The 21,175-nt window shown below is 32.9% G+C and overlaps 3 protein-coding genes across 5 annotated transcripts; all 3 read right to left on the bottom strand.

The window, feature by feature from the left end:
* Positions 1-281: 281 nt before the first annotated feature.
* Positions 282-12,729, bottom strand: EMB2730 (Ribonuclease II/R family protein). Of its 2 annotated transcripts, XM_012219550.4 has the most exons (15): positions 11,015-12,729; positions 10,222-10,375; positions 9,968-10,081; positions 9,796-9,873; positions 9,596-9,727; positions 9,049-9,270; positions 8,611-8,793; positions 8,367-8,429; positions 8,166-8,272; positions 7,928-8,077; positions 5,372-5,531; positions 4,081-4,476; positions 3,635-3,859; positions 2,471-2,647; positions 282-642 (listed from the first exon to the last, which is right to left on the bottom strand). In XM_012219550.4, the coding sequence occupies exons 1-14, from the start codon at positions 11,284-11,286 to the stop codon at positions 2,522-2,524; spliced, it is 2,382 nt and encodes a 793-aa protein (XP_012074940.1). In that variant the 5' UTR covers positions 11,287-12,729; the 3' UTR covers positions 282-642; positions 2,471-2,521. The 2 variants fall into 2 exon arrangements, with proteins under 2 accessions (XP_012074940.1, XP_020535861.1); XM_020680202.2 differs by lacking the exon at positions 11,015-12,729 and having other exon boundaries at positions 10,185-10,326.
* LOC105636375 (uncharacterized) lies at positions 11,792-12,505 on the bottom strand. Its single transcript, XM_012219634.4, has one exon. The coding sequence runs from the start codon at positions 12,503-12,505 to the stop codon at positions 11,792-11,794; it is 714 nt and encodes a 237-aa protein (XP_012075024.3).
* Positions 12,730-14,996: 2,267 nt separating the features above from the next.
* Positions 14,997-20,359, bottom strand: LOC105636297 (RHOMBOID-like protein 1). 2 transcript variants are annotated; one of them, XM_012219547.4, is made up of 6 exons: positions 19,756-20,359; positions 19,515-19,678; positions 17,415-17,578; positions 17,054-17,313; positions 16,624-16,750; positions 14,997-15,299 (listed from the first exon to the last, which is right to left on the bottom strand). In XM_012219547.4, exons 1-6 carry the CDS (start codon positions 20,094-20,096, stop codon positions 15,177-15,179), a joined length of 1,179 nt encoding a protein of 392 aa, XP_012074937.1. In that variant the 5' UTR covers positions 20,097-20,359; the 3' UTR covers positions 14,997-15,176. The 2 variants fall into 2 exon arrangements, with proteins under 2 accessions (XP_012074937.1, XP_012074939.1); XM_012219549.4 differs by having other exon boundaries at positions 19,515-19,671; positions 19,756-19,896.
* Between the last annotated feature and the right edge of the window lie 816 nt (positions 20,360-21,175).

The following is a 21,175-nucleotide window of genomic DNA, read 5'->3' as shown; positions in this document are numbered from 1 at the left end:
AAGTGGACATGACAAAAAAAGTATCAAAAAAATTTAAACCTAAAATTTATACAAGGTTATTAATAATTGAAAAAATGAAAGATTTGTTCAGTATTACAATAAGCTTATTATTTCAATCATTAATTATTGAAAATATATATCAAAGTTTTCATCAATACAATAAACTTATATGAGATTGTTAATTATTGAATTCCTTTTAAAAAAAAATTATTGAATTCAATTAGAATATACAAATAACTAAAATTTGTATTTGAAGACTTTGGTATGCAATGATAAGAATATATCTACTAAATCTGATACAATATTATTCAAGTTTCTGAAAGTAACATAATAAAACATACGAATTACTATCTAAATACACCGTATACAATTCAAACTTAACATGTAAAAAATTGAAAATCAATATGAATATCAAAATATTGTTCACTTTCTTGATTAACTAACCTTAATTTAATGGTTTCAATTATCTTGAGGCTTACTTTAACATTGAGAATATGAATGGTTCTCTCTACTAAAGAAAACGTACACCACAGTACCATTTTCAAATAGAGAGTAAAATTTTTCAATTTCGACCTTCTCCGCCACAATTAGCGAATTTCATTTAAAATGCAGCCCATAATATTCTTTGCTCCATTTAGGCTCCTATCAAAAAAAAAAAAAAAAAAAAAAAAAAAAACTCAACCATCAAAATTCAAGTCTTCAAAAATTTTTAATGCATCAAAAATATTTTGTGCATTCAAAGAATAAATATATATATATATATATATATATATAACAAATACAATCTGCTTTTGCACATTCTGACTTTAAAGTCAATGAATTTTGTTTTTAACAGGAGATATGACGTTAAGACCTTCAAACAAATAAGGATTTAACCCGGTAACACAATTAAAAGACCAGTGATCTAGTATTCAGTAAAAGACTCCAAATAATTGCCAAAATCATTAAAAAGGAAAATAAAATCTATGTTTTAATCTCTAAAACTCTAATTTAATGTCCTGGCCTATGCCAAATATTTCTTGCTGCTAACAAAATAAACAATTAAAAGCACATAACAAACAGTAATTTAAAGGATAAAATTGACATACATTAACAAAGACATTTACCATGAAAAATACACTTGAATTTAGTATAGCTTGATACTATAAATACCACTGCAAAACTGACTAGGGTGATCATGGATCGGTTCGGATCGGATTTATGCAAAATCCATATTCAATCTGCGAAGATTTTCATATATCCATATCCATTCCATAGATCGGATATTATCCGTTTTTTATTATATTTGAAAATAACAAAAACATTCAAATTAATTTAATAAAAATTCATATTATTTATCCTGCTCGAAAACACAAAAATTCCCAAGAATAATTGGAAATATTGTATGCTATGACAACTAAAAGAGGCTTTAATAATTGTTAAGCGCAAAACAATTCAGGCTATTGAATGTAATGTTCAACTTATATTCTTTTATTTGATATAGAAACTTAAAAAAAAAAAAATGGAAATGATGGAGTTAGATAATGGTTTAAAATATTAATGAAAAAGAAAGAAGAAAAGGATAACCGCAACTGCACATCTAAAATTTCAATCAACAATTTAGAAATACAAGAAAAAGGCAAAATTACCTTTTACAAATCGAATTTGAATAGGAGTATGTCATATTCATATCCGATACAAATATGCGTCATATCCAATCCACAACTAAATGGATCGGATTTTATTCGTTTCATTCAGATCGAATCGAATATCCACCAGATTGGATCATTTAATCATCCCTATTCTCGACCATAATAAGGAAACTAAGGAATCGTTTGTCTAGTTTAGTGACAGCTTATTAAACCTCCAACTTATCCATTTAGATAATGGATAATAATAAATAAGTTTGTTTGTCCGAGCTAAATCAATAAGTTACTTATCTAAATTTTCAAGTTAAATTTTGTCTCAATGAAAAAAACCTTTTTTTAGAGCTGATTCAATAAGTTACTTAACTTATATTAATGAAAAATAAAATTGCCCTTATAATTATAAAATAACCACCATATACCGCTTTTTAATCATTCAACAATCAGTTCTTGATACTATTTGTTTTTAATTACTCAGCTTAATAAGATAGTGAATCAAATTCAGTATTCAGAATTCTGAATCAAGTATGCAAGAAGCTGGCTCTAAGTACGCATTGCTCTTCCCCTAAACAAAAATTCGAAAAGATCTCAAATATGCAAACATTGTAAGCAGCGAGACAAGTATCAAGCCCTAGAAGCAATTCTGCCAGTTGGATTCAAGACCTTTTTAGACATGGAAGTTGATGAAATTATACTGCAGATAATTACTCCTTTTGAGTAAAAGAACTGAATTTTTCCAAAAATTTTTAATCTCTCTCATTTTGAAGGTCGCATGCCAAAACTTTTCATGCCAACCAACTTGCAGAACAATGAAAGCAGCAAGCTAGAAAGAGTCTAGTGATTACCATTTCAGCTCGTTTGGCATTTGTTCTCTTAGGTGAGCTCTTCCGCCAGAATTAACTTGTTATAACCTCCTTGAGGGAAAGAACATCATCACGTGGATGAGCCTCTTCTATTTGAACTTGTATTTCATCTCCTACATGTCTTCCAACAGACACCCATGCAGATGCTTGAAACCCAACCTGCAACATTAGGTGATTGGTCTCTTCAATCAAACTATGTGCTATACAAACAATATTCAAGCCTTCGTATGATGCATAATTAAGGCCTGTCCAGCTTATCATGTGAACAATAAATAATATTAAACCAAATAATAAAATTTTATTGATCACACATGCATACAAATAATGCCTTAAAAGGAAATCATTGCATTAAGTTGAATATATACTGGGCATCAAAGTTGCCCTAGAAGTTTTCATGTATAATTTGTCATATTTTACAATAATTCATTAGAACAAAAATGGCATATTTGTCAACTAAAAGAATTAATTATGCATGTGCATTGTGTACGTCATATTTATTTTATTTATGATCTAAATATTACAAAGATGAAATTTTATAACTAATTAATCTTGATCGTACTTGATCTGAATAAAATTAAAATCACATACACACAAAGTGCAAAAATTAAGATAGAGATCGCATAGAGCGCAAATATACATATATATACACACAGACACACTACAAATTTATGGAGAAACTATTTTCTAGATTCATTACCAATCAAATTTAACAATGTAAGAGGTACGTTTATGTGGGGAAAAAAAAGATCCTATTTATTAATTCTAAACTTAGAAAATCTTATAATTGCAAAGATTAAAAGTTAAAATAAAAAATCAAGATGCATTTTTAATGAACATGCTGGAAATGAGCATCCATTTGGGAAAATAAGTCCACTTCTGAAAACTGTTCTATTATTATTGCATTTCTAATATTTTTGGAATGGGTGAGAAAACTGCAAATCAAATTTTCAAACCCTTCTAAATATGATCGATTAACTAATCATGAAAGTTCTGAAAAGGCATAGCAACACAAAAAAAGGACAGATGAGAGCAAATTGAAATAAGAGGGAGGGAGGGGGAGGGGCAGAAAAGGAGAAATAGTTGATGACAGCATATTTTGTGTTTTTCATTATTCTTTCCCCTTAACAGTTCATGCTTGCAGCTTACCTCAACTAGCAGCAAGGCTGCAAACCGATCTTTGATGAATTTAAGGACGAGTGCACGAAATCTTCTCTCCTTTGGCTGCCTTCTCAAGAATTCTATTATCCAATAGCGAAGACTGCTGCTGCAAAGCCTCCTTATTAGTCTAGTTTGCATGTTAACTATTGATGCTATCCCTTCCAGCTGGCCAGCTGAGAAAGGAGGAGATTCACCTCTAAGCACAGCCTTGACCTATATCCAAGCAATACTCATTAATTGGTTTTCTTTCTTGGCAGAGATAGCACAACCTCAAGGTAGACTGGTTTAATGTCAGGTGTAGACTCATACAGATAGGTCTGTGGGGTGGATAAGGAAGATGGTGGTAAAGCAAAACTTAAAAAGAAAACTGCCAATAATTTACTTCAAGATTTACATATCATGACAGTTCATTGACATGAACAGAAGAAACACACCTGATAATGAGCAAGAAGATCCATATATCTACGAATAGGAGAAGTAAACTGAACATAACCAGGAAGACCCAAAATCCCATGGCGTAAAGGTGTCCGAAAATCAAATTCAGCAGCACGCATTATTTTAACAATTGCAGCACTTCTAACAGGTCCTTCAGGGAGGTGTGCAAATGCAGATACATCAATATTTGATTGGGGTTGTCCTCTATATGGTAAAGGAATGTTGTTGCAAGAGCCATATGTGGCTATAACTTCCCCACATAGTATCATCATTTCAGAGACAAGTCGCATTGCAGGGTCAGCTTGGTTTTCAACATATATGTTAATTGATCCCTCTGGATCTTCTGGATTAGCCACCTTGATGCGAGTTTCCAATGTGGCTGTGTCAACCGCACCCTGAAAAATGAAAAGTTCTTAGTTTTTCTTTCTTTATTTGGTGTTTGGGGTATGTGCTAAATGAATTTCATAAGAGAAAGATGAAATCACAAGCCATGAGCATGTCCACTAATATCAATTCAAGTCATCATAGAACTTTTGAGGATCCAAAATCATACACTTCCTATCTCAATAAAAGATTTAGGACATCTGCTATAAAATTTTTTGACCTGAATTATGCTTAATCAGAGTGTTCCAATGAAATGAAATGTGAAAATGATAATATTTTAATGAACTTCTCTTCGCATTTCAGAAGCAATAAAACAAAATCAAGTACAAAAACTGTTTTAGGGACTAGTTACATGGAGTTGGTTTATGAGATGTCAATTGTGGATAGGTTATAATTCTTACAAGACATTTTGGAAGTTTGTGGAGTTAATGCAAACCTCAATGCAGAAACACAATAAATGAGAAATTATTAGCTCAGATTAATGTATCAAATGCTCAAATTCACATGGGACCCATGCATAAATTCTGAGAATAATTTCTTCATAAACAGGGAAAATTTTCACATAAAGCCAGTATTCTTAGTAGCACATACATGTAGGTTATGTATTTGTTTTATCATTGTACTTTTTACAACTGTTATTTCCCTAATCTATATCTGCAGCTAAAGTGAAATCATCAATATTTAAAGACATATTTTGCAAGGAAACTGTGGTAGTGAAACCATATCACAAATTGCCAGTCATGTTAACAAAACTACAGAAACAAGAATCTATAAAAATGCAATTCATTCGTGAAGGCTGTCTAGTATAATAGAAGAAAAATAAATAGACAATTTAATTGTACTCTAAGCCACAAAATATTGTCCTCCACTTAATTTGATTTATGTATTAAGGCAATCAAGACCAACCTGTTGGCAACGCCATTGTAACCGAAGAGCAGCAGCCTCAGAAAGAATTCTTAATTCAGCCTCCTCTTCAAGGTTCAAATGAAGCAACTCGGAGGCACTCTCGTATGTCAGCATATAGGTTGGCTTAATAATAGAGTTATCCACAGAGTATTCTGCAATACTATTGCACCCATAAATTATGAAATAGTCTCAAGTAATAATAAACCCAATATTTTACAGGCTTTTAAATTTCATATCATGTGCATGGTAAGGGTAAATGCCGATGATTAATGCTGTGACAAACTACAGCAACTGATAACTATGAGAAATCCTCTTCACCAAAGTTCTAATAGCTGAATGATAGTAGCATACAATTATCACCAATTGTTTTTGGACCCCCAACATATCTATAAATCTAGAGAGCTCCTAAAACATTCTTAAATGGTTTTAAAAGATGAAAATGAAAAGCCTGGCGAAGATTCAAATATCCGAGTGTAAAAATGGCAAACCACATAATTTTTACAGAAAATCAACAAGATTCCAAGAAGTTTCTAATCATGACAAAAGTAACAAAGAGAAAAAAAAAAGGTGTAACACAACAAAAAAACCTGTTCAAGAAACAATCTTCACTGATAAAAAGAAAACAAACATATCATATTCTGAAATTTTAAATTCATTCCTAAAATGGCAACCAAGAAACTTCCCAATCTGAGACAAATGAAATCTTCAAATCTCTTCCAAAACCCAACATCACTTCAGAAAGGAAACTTCTGACAATCTTAACAACTGCCGAGCAAGCATCTCCTTCTGAAGAACAAAATTCGGGCATCGGTAATAAAATGAGGGTGGATTCTTTGTTACAACAAGGACAATAAATCTATAATCTAAAATATATATAGAAGAGGTAATGGAGAGAGGGAACATTTAGATGGACAAAACGCCCCTTATTAATTTTTATGACGGCAATAAAGGACTAATATTTACTTTAACACAATTTGAATTCCTAATATATATGTTTATAATTTTAAAAATTAGTAATAAACTAGAAATCTATCATTGGAAAGCATAGGGTTTTAAAATATTAGGATCATTTAATTTTTACGAAATAATTGTGTTCTCACAAGGATAAAGAAGTAGGTTTTGGATCATAATTAACTAAAAAACGGAGACTCAATTATTTGTATACTTTAACCATAAAAATTACTTTCATCAAGCAAATAGATTAAAGAACCCATACATCAAATCTTGAGTTTAATTTTATATTAAAATAAATATCATTGATGTAGTATATATTATGCTTAAAACAATAAATATATCATTCTATTTTAACTTTATGCAAAAAGTTTATTCAACAACATTCCTACATTTAGGGATATTATTATAGTTTAGACAATTAAAATAACATGTATGAATCCATTATGATTTAATATGTAATTATTATGACAAAAACATTCAATATTAAAATAAATAATAAAAAAAATCTAATCCATCCTATCACGGAAGAATTTTTATTATTCTATTTGATATGGAAGTGTCTTGGTCTATAATATTAGAAATTAATCATGACAATCCAACAAAATACCACCATAACTTTGTGAGAGGGGGAGCCTCCTCACTAAAAGGGGTTGCAGTGACCAAGCCCAAGCAACTTACTAAAAGCACAGGTCTCTACAAAGCCATAAGACCATGTATGGGGCTAACGCCTACTCAATGCCGAAAAGTCAATGAAGTATTAAACCCTAATCAATATGAGAATTTAATAAAATCTTGAAATTGAAGATTATCATTTTTTCTTATACCTCTACCTTCCTCTCTCATATCTTTTCCTCAAAAATCATATTATGGATCCTTACAAGGTACCCAAATCATAAGTTTGTGTATTTATTCTTAACCCAATTAAAATTGATGATGCTCAATTAGCCATTGTATTTTCTATAATTCAATATCTCATTATGTCCTTGGGTTTTAGTAACGTAAACGGTCTATAATGTTATATCTTACACACAATAAATAAATAGAAAATTAACATAAAAAATTCTCTTACCAGTACATACAAGTAAATATCAACAAGTACTAATAATGCAAAACACATGTTCAGAAAAACAAGCAATTAGAAATATGGGAAAGATATAATTACTTGAGAGCAATTTTGTTGATGCAACTCAAGCATTTGGAATACCTCAACATTTAACTAACATTGAAGTATTAAACCCTCTGGAACTGATGAAAAACCAGTAACTAGATAACATAATGATTTAAGTGACGCATAACACTTCTAATGAATACTACAAAGTAAAATTGCTAATTTTGAAACCAGGGCGAACTGCACGTTATGGCAAATCTCATGAATTTTTTCTTTAGTAATTTACTCTGAACAAAATCATAAGCCTTTTGACAATCCACTAGCAAGGATATATCCAACTTATGAGACATGGAAAATACCCATATTATGTCAATGTGGGATCCTGAATGCCAATATGCTGCCCACATTCCTGAAGTTCTACAGAAATAGATACAAACTAAAATGCATACAATGAACATCCTTAATAAATAACACATCCAGGAAATAGTGTTTACCATCCATCAGAATGTAGAACCACAGATATTGAAACAGCCTTGCAGAGCTCTCCTTGTTTCAAACTCATTCCCTCCATAGCAAGTTTCTCTGGAAACATTGGATAAGTAGCTGTAGGCAAGAAAACAGAAGTTCCTCTTTTCAGTGCCTCCCTGCATATTACAAAATATAGCTGAAATCATTTTAAAAACTGAGATAGAATGAAACATTATATCTGTGCGATGGAATCCTCAGTAAAACCTGTCTATTGGGCTTCCAGGTAGCACATATCGAGCTGGATCTGCAACGTGTATCCAAATTTTGATCCGACCATCCTGTAACCTTGTTGCACTCAGGGCATCATCAAGCTACATTAAATCAAGAGCAATAGCATTAACAGGCCAACAGACAACATAATCCAATAAATAGCATTGATATCAAATAAAACTCACTGGCATTTACCTCATCAGCCTCATCAACATCAATAGCATAGACCTTCAAGTGAGTGAGATCTTGTCTGTTGATCTGAATACCACAAATGAAAAATACGCAAGTAGCAACAAGAGTCTCAGACAAATAGTAAAAGTACTCATAAAATAAAATCACTGTGTTGTTTTCTTAAACTTAGTCTAGACAAATTTTACATTCCTTGCTTCAAAATCAACACATATAATATCTCAAACATGCCTTCCAACAAGAAGCATACCTTGTCCAGGTCATCTGATGCTGACAGAAGATTTTCAGCAGCTGTTATAATCTCATCTGAATGATCAGTACGAATGTTTAACTTCAACATATCAAGATTAAGATGGAAGGGAAAATATCCAATATCTATGAGGAGGTTTACAGCAGAGGATGCTGTTTTTGCCATTCCCATTGCCTTCAGGATCTGAAAAAGAATAAGCATATCATACAGAGTACAGAAAACAGCAGCAAATCCAGTTTGTATGCGACATATATTGGATCAATCACAAAAAATGCTACATGCATTCAAGAAATATTATCATATTTTCAGTCCTTTCTTAGACTAAAATCTTCTGGAAAACTTGGAGGAGATTTCACCTCAATCAGCATTGTTTATTTAGCAAAGCTGAAGCATAAGTCCCACAACAAGATTCAAAATAAATCAAGTTAAACAAGTTACCATTCCTGCAGTTTTCCTTTGATCATCATTTTTGCATGCATCAATAGCATATGCTTCAAGAGACTCAATTTTGCGCTGGATTTTCTCTTCAACCATCCATGAAGATTTGGAAGGTTTAGCATTTGAAGGCATTGTCCTAGCAGATGTTAGTAGTTTGACAAACTCCTGAAGATCTTTCTCAGAAGCCTCCTTTGCAAGCTTCCTGCGCATAAGTTCTTCTACCTAGTTTTTCAATTTCACATTATCACTGAACAAAGTGAAATAAAAATGTGATAATTATATAATTATTGTCTGAACTTTGTCAATTTTTCTACTTTGGTGTCTAAACTTTATTTTTCATCAACTGAATACATATACAAAGAAGTTGTTTTCAATTAAGTGCATTTGGCCGGATTATTGCCTGAAAATCGAAGTAAACAATTTTACTCAATAAATATCAAACATAAACATTCATTCAATCATTAACTTTTTATCGTCTTATGTCTCTTCTTTTCAAAAAAAATCAATATATATGTATATATATAGCAAAAAGATGCAAAACATTTACCTGTGTAGTAGGTCGAGGTCCATAAAGAGAACGAGAGCCTTTTGTCTCAAGAACTGTGAAATATATTTCATCTTTTGAAAGCAAAAGATGTGCACAATAACTCTCAAGAGGCTCCGCAATACCAAAGATCATCTGCAGAGTAAGTTAGAATCATTAAAGAAGCAAATAGACAAACAACTCAAAAAGTCTTAATCAGGTACCTCTGCTAATTCCTCGGGGGTCACTGACTTATTCTTTTCAAGAAGCTCAACCCAAGCAAACTCTAGTAGTGATGGGTCCTGAACCATTTTTATAGACATTGAATTTATCAAAAAAAAAAAAAAAGAACTCAATATGGCTTGATATAGCCCTCATTATGCAAGAAGAACCAACCAAGTTATCTTGTGCTTTTTGGATAAAGCTTGAGATCTCTGTGTGATCAAAGTTTTCAACGCCTGGAACAATATATGTAACTTGTTGCGGTTTAATAGAGGACATCCCCCCATTCTGCCATAAAAAATTAAAGAAAAACAACACTTAGACCAAATAAAACCAGATTGCTTTTTAAGCAGATAAGAAAAAGAAACACCAAGTTCCAACACCTAGCAACCTATTCAACATGCCGCATTAGTTGTTTCTACTAGAACCTGATCATACACCATCCAGTTCTTCTTTCCATCAGGTCTCTGAGCTACTGCCAGCAGTACCCTGTCAGCATCTTTCTTGAACTCCAGCAACAGTCCTTTCTCAAGTGGCTGGTTTACCAGCTTATCATGCAGAAGCTCTCCACTGCTGGTTAATCTGCATATTCACTTAGCTATAAATCTATCCCACTAAATTCAATTATAAGATGTATATAACCCATCATCCACCTCAGTGTAGGTCCAGTGGGTTCACAGAGATTCAATATTATGCTTCAGCATTGTCTTCAGACTTGAACAACAGTGTGGAACATAGATAAACTTTAACTAGATTGAGTGGCAGAAATGAGATTTTTCCTAAGAACAATAAGAAATCATTTTCTTCCATCAAAGATGCTTTGCAATAAAGAAGTAAAATATCGCTAAACTCGTTATTTCCTGCTTAACTAATACCAATTCGGATTTGAACAGTAAGGAACATTACAATGGGTTACCGAATAAAGAGTTAATCATCCAACATCCCATGACAACCTATATGCAATCTAGCAAACCTACTCTAATTGCACTCTGCCATCTCCCAAACAATGAAAAGCTGTTAATTAAAGCGGTTTCATTTTCCTACACCTAGTATGTAATCAGCTTGAGGAAACCATAACAGACAATCTTAGGCCTTAATGTCACTTCATCCCTCACTAATAATTAATAAGAATAAATTCACGTTTTCTCTACAGTAATGAAATTAACAATAATAACAAGATACCAATAATGAAAGATGGAAAAGCATGAAACTGAAACGTACTTAATAGCTGAGCGAATTCTCTTGCGTTTGCGAAGAGCTTCAAGCTCTTCCATGACACTATCGACGAGACTGTGAATCGAACGGCTTCTAAGAATGCCATGACTGCAAAACGGCAAGTCACATGGAAGTACCTGCGGCGGAAATCCAAAATTGGAGTGTCGGGCGAACTTTAAGGTCTTGAAATGGCTAAGGTGGCATCTAAGCAAAAAGAGAGGAGGCGAGGAAGCAGAACGAAGGATAGAACAAGTGTTAACAACTCGAACCGCCATCATCTTCTAGTGAAAGGAAGAGATAGGGTTTGAATTCATGTGGCAAGAGAGACGGAGATGGAGAAGAAGTAGAGAGACGATTTTGGTGTCTTAAGAGCTGAAAGTATGAGACATAAAAAATTTAACGGTGAAGAAAAACCGTCACCGGCCTAATTGACTATTGTAAAATAAAATGTGGAAATGATTGCGCCAGCAAAAAGAAAAAAAAAGAAACGCACTGGATAGGGTGAAAGAAAAGGTTTAATAAGGTAAGGTAAAATAAGTTGAAATAATCATTTCTTTTTATCCTCTGAGAAATATAAGATAAGGTATAGTATAGTGGGAAAGTTTAATATTACCTTTCAAAACACCAGCTATGGGAGGCAGCAATCTAGCATTAGAAATCACAGCAACATGTAAAAGAGCAGTAAAAGGGCTGGAAATGGAAGTAGTGTAAACAAAAGACACAGTAGTGTAAACAACGTCGAGCAAAAGACACAGTAGTGTAAACAAATCTATCCACATTATTTCAATCATATGCATTTCGAGCATTCCATATATTCCAAGCAAGCACACACACTTCTTCAAGAACCCCGGTATTCAAGCCCAGAAAAGATGAAAAAACATCATAAAAAGAGTTTAAATTCTGACCCATGGCTAGTTTCCCATCGTACTGCCAGCACAGCTTAGCATTAGAACTGTCAAAAATTACATGGCAAGGGGTCTCCACTTCATGACAGAAAGGACAAGAAGAAGAAATAGCCACACCTCTAGCACCAAGTCTTGCACTTGTAAGAAGGACATCACGACATGCTCGCCAGATAAATATTGCCATCTTGGCTGAAATTTTTAAGGGCCAAATGGGCTTCCAAAGAGAGCCTGAAGGGTAAGTAACTGGTGGGAGAGACTGTTGTACACATAAATGGTAACCTGATTGTATCGAGTAATGACCATTGGAGGTCCAATGCCAAACCCATCTGTCCAACCCTCTGTCAAAATATAAGGGGATTGAGAAAATAGTACGAGCCTTCTGGAAGAAAAAGCCGAGGACTAACATCTCATTCCATTCCCCTGTTTGATCTTTCAAATCGGCCATAGTCAAGTCTTCAAAGCCAGAAACAATCAAAGAAAAAACATAAAAAGAACTATCCATTGATAGCCAAGGATCATGCCAGACATTAACTGAAGAATCAGAAATCAATTGCCAACGAGCATATAACCGCAGAACTGCTTTAACCTCCATAAGACCCCTCCAAATAAAGCTTGGATTTCACCCCAAATGAACTTCCAGAAAGCCCACTCTAAGAAAGTATTTTGCTTTGAGAATAGAGAAAAGAAGAGTGTTATGGCAAGTTAGGAAGCGCCAACCTTGCTTAGCAATAAGAGCTAAATTAGAACTGCGAGATTTCTGAATCCAAGAACCCCGGCCTCTTTGCTCCAGCACATATTATCCCATGAAAGCCAATGGATACAACGATCACCATCTTTTTTTGAACCCCACCAGAAGGAGTTCGTCATCTTCTGAAGCTCATCACATGAAGATAATGGGAGGAGAAAAACACTCATACAATAAGCAGGGATAGCCTGTGCAACAGACTTAAGAAGAACCGCTTTCCCTCCCTTAGATAAAAGCTTTTGATGCCATTAATTCGTGAGCGCATACGATCACGCAAAAAGAAAAGACAGCCTTTTTATTTTTACCAATGAGAGACGGCAAGTCCAAATATCGTCCATGATTAAGCGAATGATGCACAATCAGGATATCAGAAATTCGAGCACATCTAGCATTTGAAACATTAGAACACGAAAAATATTAGAACAAACATTACTTATATCAAACTTACATTAGAGTTGAAAAAAATACCATATTTTTTATAATTTATAAATGTTTTTTTTATTACATTGTTATTCTAAAATATTTTGTTTTGCTCTAATATTTAGAAATACATTTTGTCAATAATCCTTCTTCTAATGATAGAAAGGATCCTCTGATCCTGAACCGATTTTACCTTGGATAAGAAAAAACCATCATTTACGAGCAATATATGATCAGCACTCGGACATTTATGACTCATTATGACTATCCAAATACCCTTTCGCTTCCGCATTTTTAAATAAAATTGATAGAGTCTCTGTACTGTTTCTGCACCATTAACATCAATAGTATCCACAATTGAAGTGACACATAGCATTATAATATCAACCCGAGAATAAAAGAAACCTAATATCAACATCTAGCGAGAACCTCAATCAACATTGTCATAACTTGATGAAGTGAGATAGTTGTACTAAAATCATTATTAATTTCAAGCCCTAAAGAGGGAGATGGGGGTGACGAAAATCATTTTCATTAACTATAGATTTTGAGTTCAAGCCCCAGATTTACAGTATCTTTAAACACTTGGAAAAGAGTATCTTGTCCATTTTTTGTAAACTTGCTCAACAAGAGTCCGAATTATTCGGCCTATAGACTTCAGGTACTGAACGATTTAATACTTAAAAAAAATATTGTTTCAATTGGTGGTTAAATTACAAGACAAAAAATTGCTCATTTTGTCCATTAGGAAGTAATTAGTAAGCAAAATAATAAACATTTTTTTTTTAAATTCTAGCAAATGAAGTAATTATTTCAATAAAAAAATTTAAGTAATCAAATGATTTTTTCACAAATATATTATGAGATTCCATTTGAGCAGCTTGTTCGCTCAACTCAAGGAATAACTCACAAAAAAAAAAGCGTATTTTAATTACTTTTTCTTTAAAAAATGTAGAGTTGCCGCCTTTGATTCAATTCTAAAGAAGGCTCCTTTTATTTCCGTAAAATAAATTGTAGAAAAATAATTTTCTGAAAAATATTTTTTATGAAAAACATTTTCCTTGAAAAATATTTTCTAAATGACTTATTTTCCGTTATTTGATTATAATATTGAAAATTAATTACAAATATTAAAAATTTTTTATTTCATAAGACCATAAAAAATATTAATAATAATAGAAATTTTATTGTTAAATATGAAAAGAATGCAAAAAATATATATAAATTATGAAAGCCACCGGTGATAAATAGTGACTGATAGTAGTGACTACGATGATTAATAAATTAAAAAATATAGATTTAAAATGTTTATCAATTTCTGAAAAATATTTTACTTTCTCTCGAGAATGTTGATCTTGACCGGAATTATTTGTCAAAAAAAGTGCACGGATCAATATATAAGGACAATAAACTGTTTCTTGTTAACTTGAAGGACAAATGAAAACTAACCTAAATCTCGTGCTTCTTTGGTTTTTTTTTTTTATTTTTTATTTTTTATTAGTAACCTTACATCGTCATCATTATTTTATTAGTTAACTTTTTCCCACTAATTTGATTACAAAATTTTGAGAAAATAAAATACCCATCGTTTTCTTTGTCTCTTTTTTTTTTTTTTTTTCCTAAACCGAATTCCTCTCCTATCTTTTATTTATTTTTCTTTCCTATCAAATTCTCTAAACTAAAGAAATGAAATATTTCTTATGTACCATAAAAAGCGAGAAAAAAAACACGACAATAATTTTTTTTTAAAAAGTCATTAGGTATCAAATGGCGTTTGAGAGCGCAGAGGGAAGAATAAATATTGTCAAAGTCTGCAATCGGCACTCAGAAAAGATGAAAATTGAAAGTTGGAAACAAAAAGCTCAATTGAATTAATTTCAATAATTTCATTCTCAAAAAAAAAAAAAAAAAAAAGGAATTATCAGAATCACTTGAGATCAAGAGCAGGAACAACTGGTGGACTTGGATGGCATCCTGAAGTCAGCCATGCATGTAGAAGAAATAAAAAGATCAAATACTCCAAAATTATGACGATGCTGTAATAATTACACAAGAAATCAAGGAACAGCACGTCCATCCACGTCATTATTTACAAAAATCAACGGCAGAGCTGAGTACACAGTCCCTGGATCTGAGAATTCGTGTCACCTGACAATATGTAGAAGCTGGATTTTCCATTGGTTGTGCATGTCAAATTTAGCTGATTGCCCATCTGAGAAGACTGCAATAACAACACATTTAAAACATCAAATTCACAGCATTAAACCCATATTGTAGTGTCAGGAGCTACTTCCAATCAGTATGAACATCATTGATATACTGTACAAACAAGTCTATGGGGTTCAAACTCGCAGCCTCATAGTTCTGAAAATGATGCCTCCAGTGCCGTTGAGCCAAAGCTCATTGGTCGAGTTCAGGCGAGTTACTTGTTCATGTTTGCGCCTCTTGTTAACTTTATATACTACTGATTGAACTAGTAGTAATCAGCTACTGAACCATTCATGATAAACACAAGAATATAAACTACGAGAGTTTCACAAAATAGGAATGTACCAATATGTTATAAAATATCCTTGATCAGACACATCAAACCCTTCTTGTTTTTCTTCTTCCATTATTAACTTACTAGACTGAAGTCAATCATTTCTTGTCAGAAGAAAATAGAAATGTGCATCTAACTAGCCTTCAGCAAGACACCACCACCAGAACTAAGCATCTTTGATAGCAGTGGTAACTAACCAGCTGTCATCAACACTTAAGGGTTTGACCCAATGAAGAAAGAATCCCCTTTGTGAAGAGAAGGATGTGGGGTGTAATTTCTCAGGATACCAACTTTATTAAGGTCTTACCCAAATCCATTTTTAAATAAAAATTTGGAATTTCATAACAATAAGTCTAGTTTGAAAAAATAAGTGCAAGTTAACTAGCACATTGTGCAGTTGCTTCTCTGAAAAAGAAGTTAGCAGCCTCGTACCCAATTTATATATAGCCTAGCAAACTCTCAGCATCCTCTGGAATGAATACTTTTGATACTTTATTTATCTTTTAGATGGAGGATCTTATTCCTCCATTATCAATAAATGAAACGTGGTATTGACTTGGTCAGTCACCACCTCAGCCTAGGTATCAAAAGTGGTTTACTTTTGACAAAGATGACTTGAACAACTAAACAAACAATGACTAATAGGTTTGACCTGGCCAATTTTGTACACAATGTAAGACTGCTAAAAAACTCGAGACAGTTGCTTCTGTCCAAATAAATTAGTACGAGTCTTTTGGGGTTTGCAGAATCAATATTGCCCCATAAGGATGCATTGGCTAAAGAATACCATAAAAACCCAATCCACTTTGAATTGTAACGTGCATATGGTTATATCATTCAGGCACTTAGTAATTAAACCAGCCTCTTTAATCCAATGAACAACTGGTACAGTTATGAAGAAGGAAATGATACAGCTCTAATGTAGGACTAAACTCACTGAAACGCAAGCACATGGTGTGGGTTGGGGAAAGGCAAGGAGCAGTTACACTCTAACAGAACTTACCAAGCAGGAAGCAGGCTCAGTGTTGCAGCTCCACCTTGCAGTAGGTATACAAGACAAATAATGACACCATGAACAATGGTCATTCGCATCAACTCCCCGGAGAAGCATTATCAGTCCAATAGTAAACCTGTCAAAGTTAGCTCAGTTTCTAAGGTTTGAAACAGAATTCAGATGCCACCATATGCATGCCAACACTGAAAAGTAGAACTAGTGAAAACAAGAATGGACAAAAGATATGGGAAGAATTATCAAATGAACCGTGAAATAGCAATTTTTCTGTATAAAGGAATTTACTTAATTTCATCAAATATTCGACCATTAACATTAGAATGTCCTTTTTCTTTTCCATTCCTTAAAAAAATTGTTCTAGGACTTATCTAAAAAGGGAACAAAATTGTCTGAACATAAAAGACGAACCAAAGATGCTTACCCAACAATGATGATGACAAGAGAAATTATCCACAATATGCACTGATATGTCTTGAATTTAGATTTAGCTGATGCTGGAGTATATCCATGAGGAGTGTATCTTTGGCTAACCCATCCAAACTGTGGGCGGATCAGAAATACAAACCCAAGAAAGAAACCAGAAAGAAATCCTCCAATATGGGCAAAGTTGTCAACATGTGGTAGAATCCCCACTGCTAAATTAATCACAATGATGACCAGGAGTGTAGTGAAAGCTGCTACCTGAACTTGCACATGGAATTGATAATTGAGATCGTGTAAGTCTCCAGTAAAAGACTACTATTTTTTGTTAAAAAAAAGGTCAGAAGTAACATAGAATGCACCTTATTAGAATATATTGACCAATTAGTGATGAGTTCTGATAGCATGCCCCCAAGCAGCCCAAAAAGGGCACCAGAAGCACCAACAGATATATTTAATTGGATGAAAAGGGCTGACAACAAACTCCCACCAAATCCAGATATGACATATAGCAATCCAATTTTAACTGTAAAGCACCAAACAAGAATGCACCAAAACTATTAATCTAAAATGGTGTCAAAATTTATCATAAGCATGCTTTTCTTTTTTTAATTCTGTAGCGGATTGAAATTTAGCAATAACCATGGTGATACACTGAAAGAGTTCCTACATAGTGTAGCTTGAAAGGTATCTCAGGCCACATAACATACCTACAGCTTATGGTTATGGGTCAACAGATTCGCCGTTTATGTGATGGGCAGCAAGAAAGAAAGTAATAGATTCAAAAGAAAACTATTTGGAACAAGCAGCCCAAAATAAGAACTAAAATCTCTTAACCAGAAAAATAAAAAGGAGGGAAAAAATTACCATTATACGATATAGATATGTCTAGGAAGACAACTAAAATAGAAAAATCAAGAAGGGACAAAATGAAAAGGAAATAACATGTGGCAACATTACAAACCACAATGTATAAGCCTAGGAGGTTAGTAGCGATAATGCAAAACCAGTGCAAATGATAATTTGGTGGTAGCCTATAGCTCAAAATAATTGAGGAATTAGACACACAGAAAACATAAACTGACATTGAATGAAGACATATAATATTGTGGTTTTAAATAGCAATACGCTTTAGATATTCAGAAGACAGCAAATCAAAAGATATGCTAAATCTGCATGAAGATTAAATTTATTTGTCCCCTTCTCATGCTTAAACTTCCACATTTGCATTTCCACTCAGTGAGGATGTATTTGACTCAAGTTAATACAAACCACTGTTTGAACTTAATTGAGCTTTTATTTTTCATAACTGAAGTCAACTAAATATGGCATTTGAGATTTTCAAGCTCAAATTGACTTGAGTCAGTTATCATTAAAAATTGATGTTGAGTCTCTAATTAATATCAAATTAAAGCTCAACAATAACTTCAGTAAACTTCACTTTGAGCTTGAATGGCATTCCCATTAGAGTTAAAAGGTAAACACCATAAGTTATTATTTAACTACTTAACGTAAAGTATATCTAAAATTATCTAAAAAATTAAATACTCATTTAGCACTGCGAGCATATCAAATTGAGTATGCTAACACTAGAACTCAACACTCAACTTGCTATTTGAGTATCAATTAGCTTAACTCAATTATTTAAGTATCTTGTGAGTCTAGTCCAAGTAGCTTGACTCATTCACACCCCTACCATTTAAAACTCAACCTCACTTCAGAAGACTCCTTAACAGCTTATTCCCTTTCATTATCCTCAAATTGTTCATGTTCTGTTCTTTCATATTGTTAGAGATGATCCAGGCCCAAGGCCCTTCAAGGTATACACCAGAAGAAACAAGGCTAAGATTGGCAAGTTGAGCAGTGGGGACCAGGAGAAATGACACGTAATAAATGTTAGTTACAAAAGAGCTGTACATTTATGGGAGCAAAGGGAATGAGGAGGCATCTTTGAGAATTTTGGTTTTGTGCAGCAGGGGTCTGCAACGGGCACAGCCTTGGGGCTGTTATAGCCATTTACTGTATTTCTTTCTTCTCCTTGTTTTATTTAGATCTTATTTATCTCTTTTTGAGTTCCATCGTTGAGGTTGTAAAGAATAATTCAATCAGATATCATCAGCACAATACAAGTCCCATTATTCCCATTTCCATTAAGTTGTCGGGTTAATTCCTCTGAATTTATAAGTTGTGTGATGCTTTATCTCTTCTCACGTTTCTGACTACACATATAAGTTCACTAATAATAATCTTTTTTTTTTTTTTTTTTGAAGAAAATATTCTGGAACTTGCAATAAAAATCAAAATAAACATCTAAATTTTCCCACTTGCAATGAATTTTTTAGCTAATTAACCATAGGCTGCTTGCTTTAATATTTACAAGATTATCATGATAGAATTTACCAGGTGATGGATCTACATTATGCATGAATCTGAAGGCAGCAAAACATGTTTGAAATACATACCAAATCCAAATTCCTGCTCAAGCCGAACGCCAATAACTAAGAGAGACAACATATTTGCCAGCAAATGAAAAACCCCTCCATGTAACCAATTGCAAGTGACAAGGCGCCATCCCTGGTGCCGATCAACCACTTTTTTCACATCTAAGGCCCCCATTTTCTGCAATCTAACCCAATAAACAACCGTTATATAACAATTTAAACTACAAAACAATATTATTTAAAAAAAAAAAAAAAAACTTACGTGGTCGAAGAAGGGCCAAGAAGCGGGTTCTCCTTGAAGGGCTGAAAGGAGAGCCTACCCAGAAAACGAGCAATACAAGAGACAGAATTTTTGGGACAATCATTAACATACATAGTAATAATGAACATAGCGATATTGGCAATTACAAAAGTAGGTATTATCCAAGGAACCCATTTCTTAAAATGCTTAACTTCAGTGTATATAACTGGACTTGGAGACGATAGCACTCGAGGTGTATCTACTTCTACTGGATGTACCACGTTGCTGTTTCCTCTCCTTGAATTGACCCCGATTTGGATCTCGGTTGATGGAGGAGGAGCAGGTTCATGCTTCCTCTCCATCGCTTAAGAAACAAAGGAGCTTTTCTTTAGGCTCAATCAGAAGAGAAAAATTTACAGAAGAAGAACAATGTGAATTGAGAGATGAAAATTTTGGTTGCAGTGACTTCAAATGATGGTGGTGGGTTAGGTTAGTCAACCGTTTTTCACCAACTGTACCGCTTGAATGACAGAGACACCGCAAGTTCAGACGGAAAATGCGTCACGGAACCATTTTTTTTCTTTCTTTTCCATGTCCTTTTATTTGTCAAACAATCGTAATTGGATTGCTTACCTACTCTTACTTCTTTTGGTTTTATAACGACCACGAAACCTTGAATCAGTATTGATTACCTTTGGGATAAATTATTATTTAATCCCATTTGTTTTACAAACATGTCAAAATGTCCCCTAAGTTTAGTTACATTAACAAAAAAAAATATGACTATAATTATTTGCTAAAAATCTGTAAACAGGATTATTAAATACATAAAAAAGACAACAATATCTCTTATAAATTTTATAATTATACAAAAAACTAGATTATATTAAAATTTTCTTTTATTACAATTTATACTATGTGTTATGTATTATCATTAAGATGGTGTTTTATTTCAAATTTTAATTCTAAACTTAATTTAATTTGGTCAAACAATAACAATTTTAAATGGAATAATGTTCAATTTTTTTTACAATTATTATCACATTAAACTTGCACCAAATGATCAAAAAGCTAAATCTTTGGCAGATATAAAATAAAATAATATTTTCCCGTTGCATGATTTGATAAAACACGCATATTAAGAATTTAGTCAATAAAAATTATTTTGCCTTTTTTACTCTTAATTAGTTAAGATATTAATAAAAGTTTTTCATTTAATGAAGGGTCATAAAAGTTATCACGAGAAAAATAATTGTTTATATATACAAATTTAGAAACCTTGTAAAATGATCAAAAAGCTCAATCTTTAGCATATATAAAATAAAATAATATTTTACTGTCTCATCTTGTTGCATGATTTGATAAAAACGCATATTAAGAATTTAGTCAATAAAAATTATTTTACCTTTTTTACCCTTAACTAGATATTAATAAAAGTCTT

The sequence above is a fragment of the Jatropha curcas genome, chromosome 2 (genome assembly GCF_041381405.1).
Source record: "Jatropha curcas cultivar XTBG-Jc1 chromosome 2, XTBG_Jcur_1.0, whole genome shotgun sequence".
In the NCBI taxonomy this organism is placed as follows: Eukaryota; Viridiplantae; Streptophyta; class Magnoliopsida; order Malpighiales; family Euphorbiaceae; genus Jatropha; species Jatropha curcas.
This window is presented reverse-complemented; position numbering and strand designations above follow the sequence as displayed.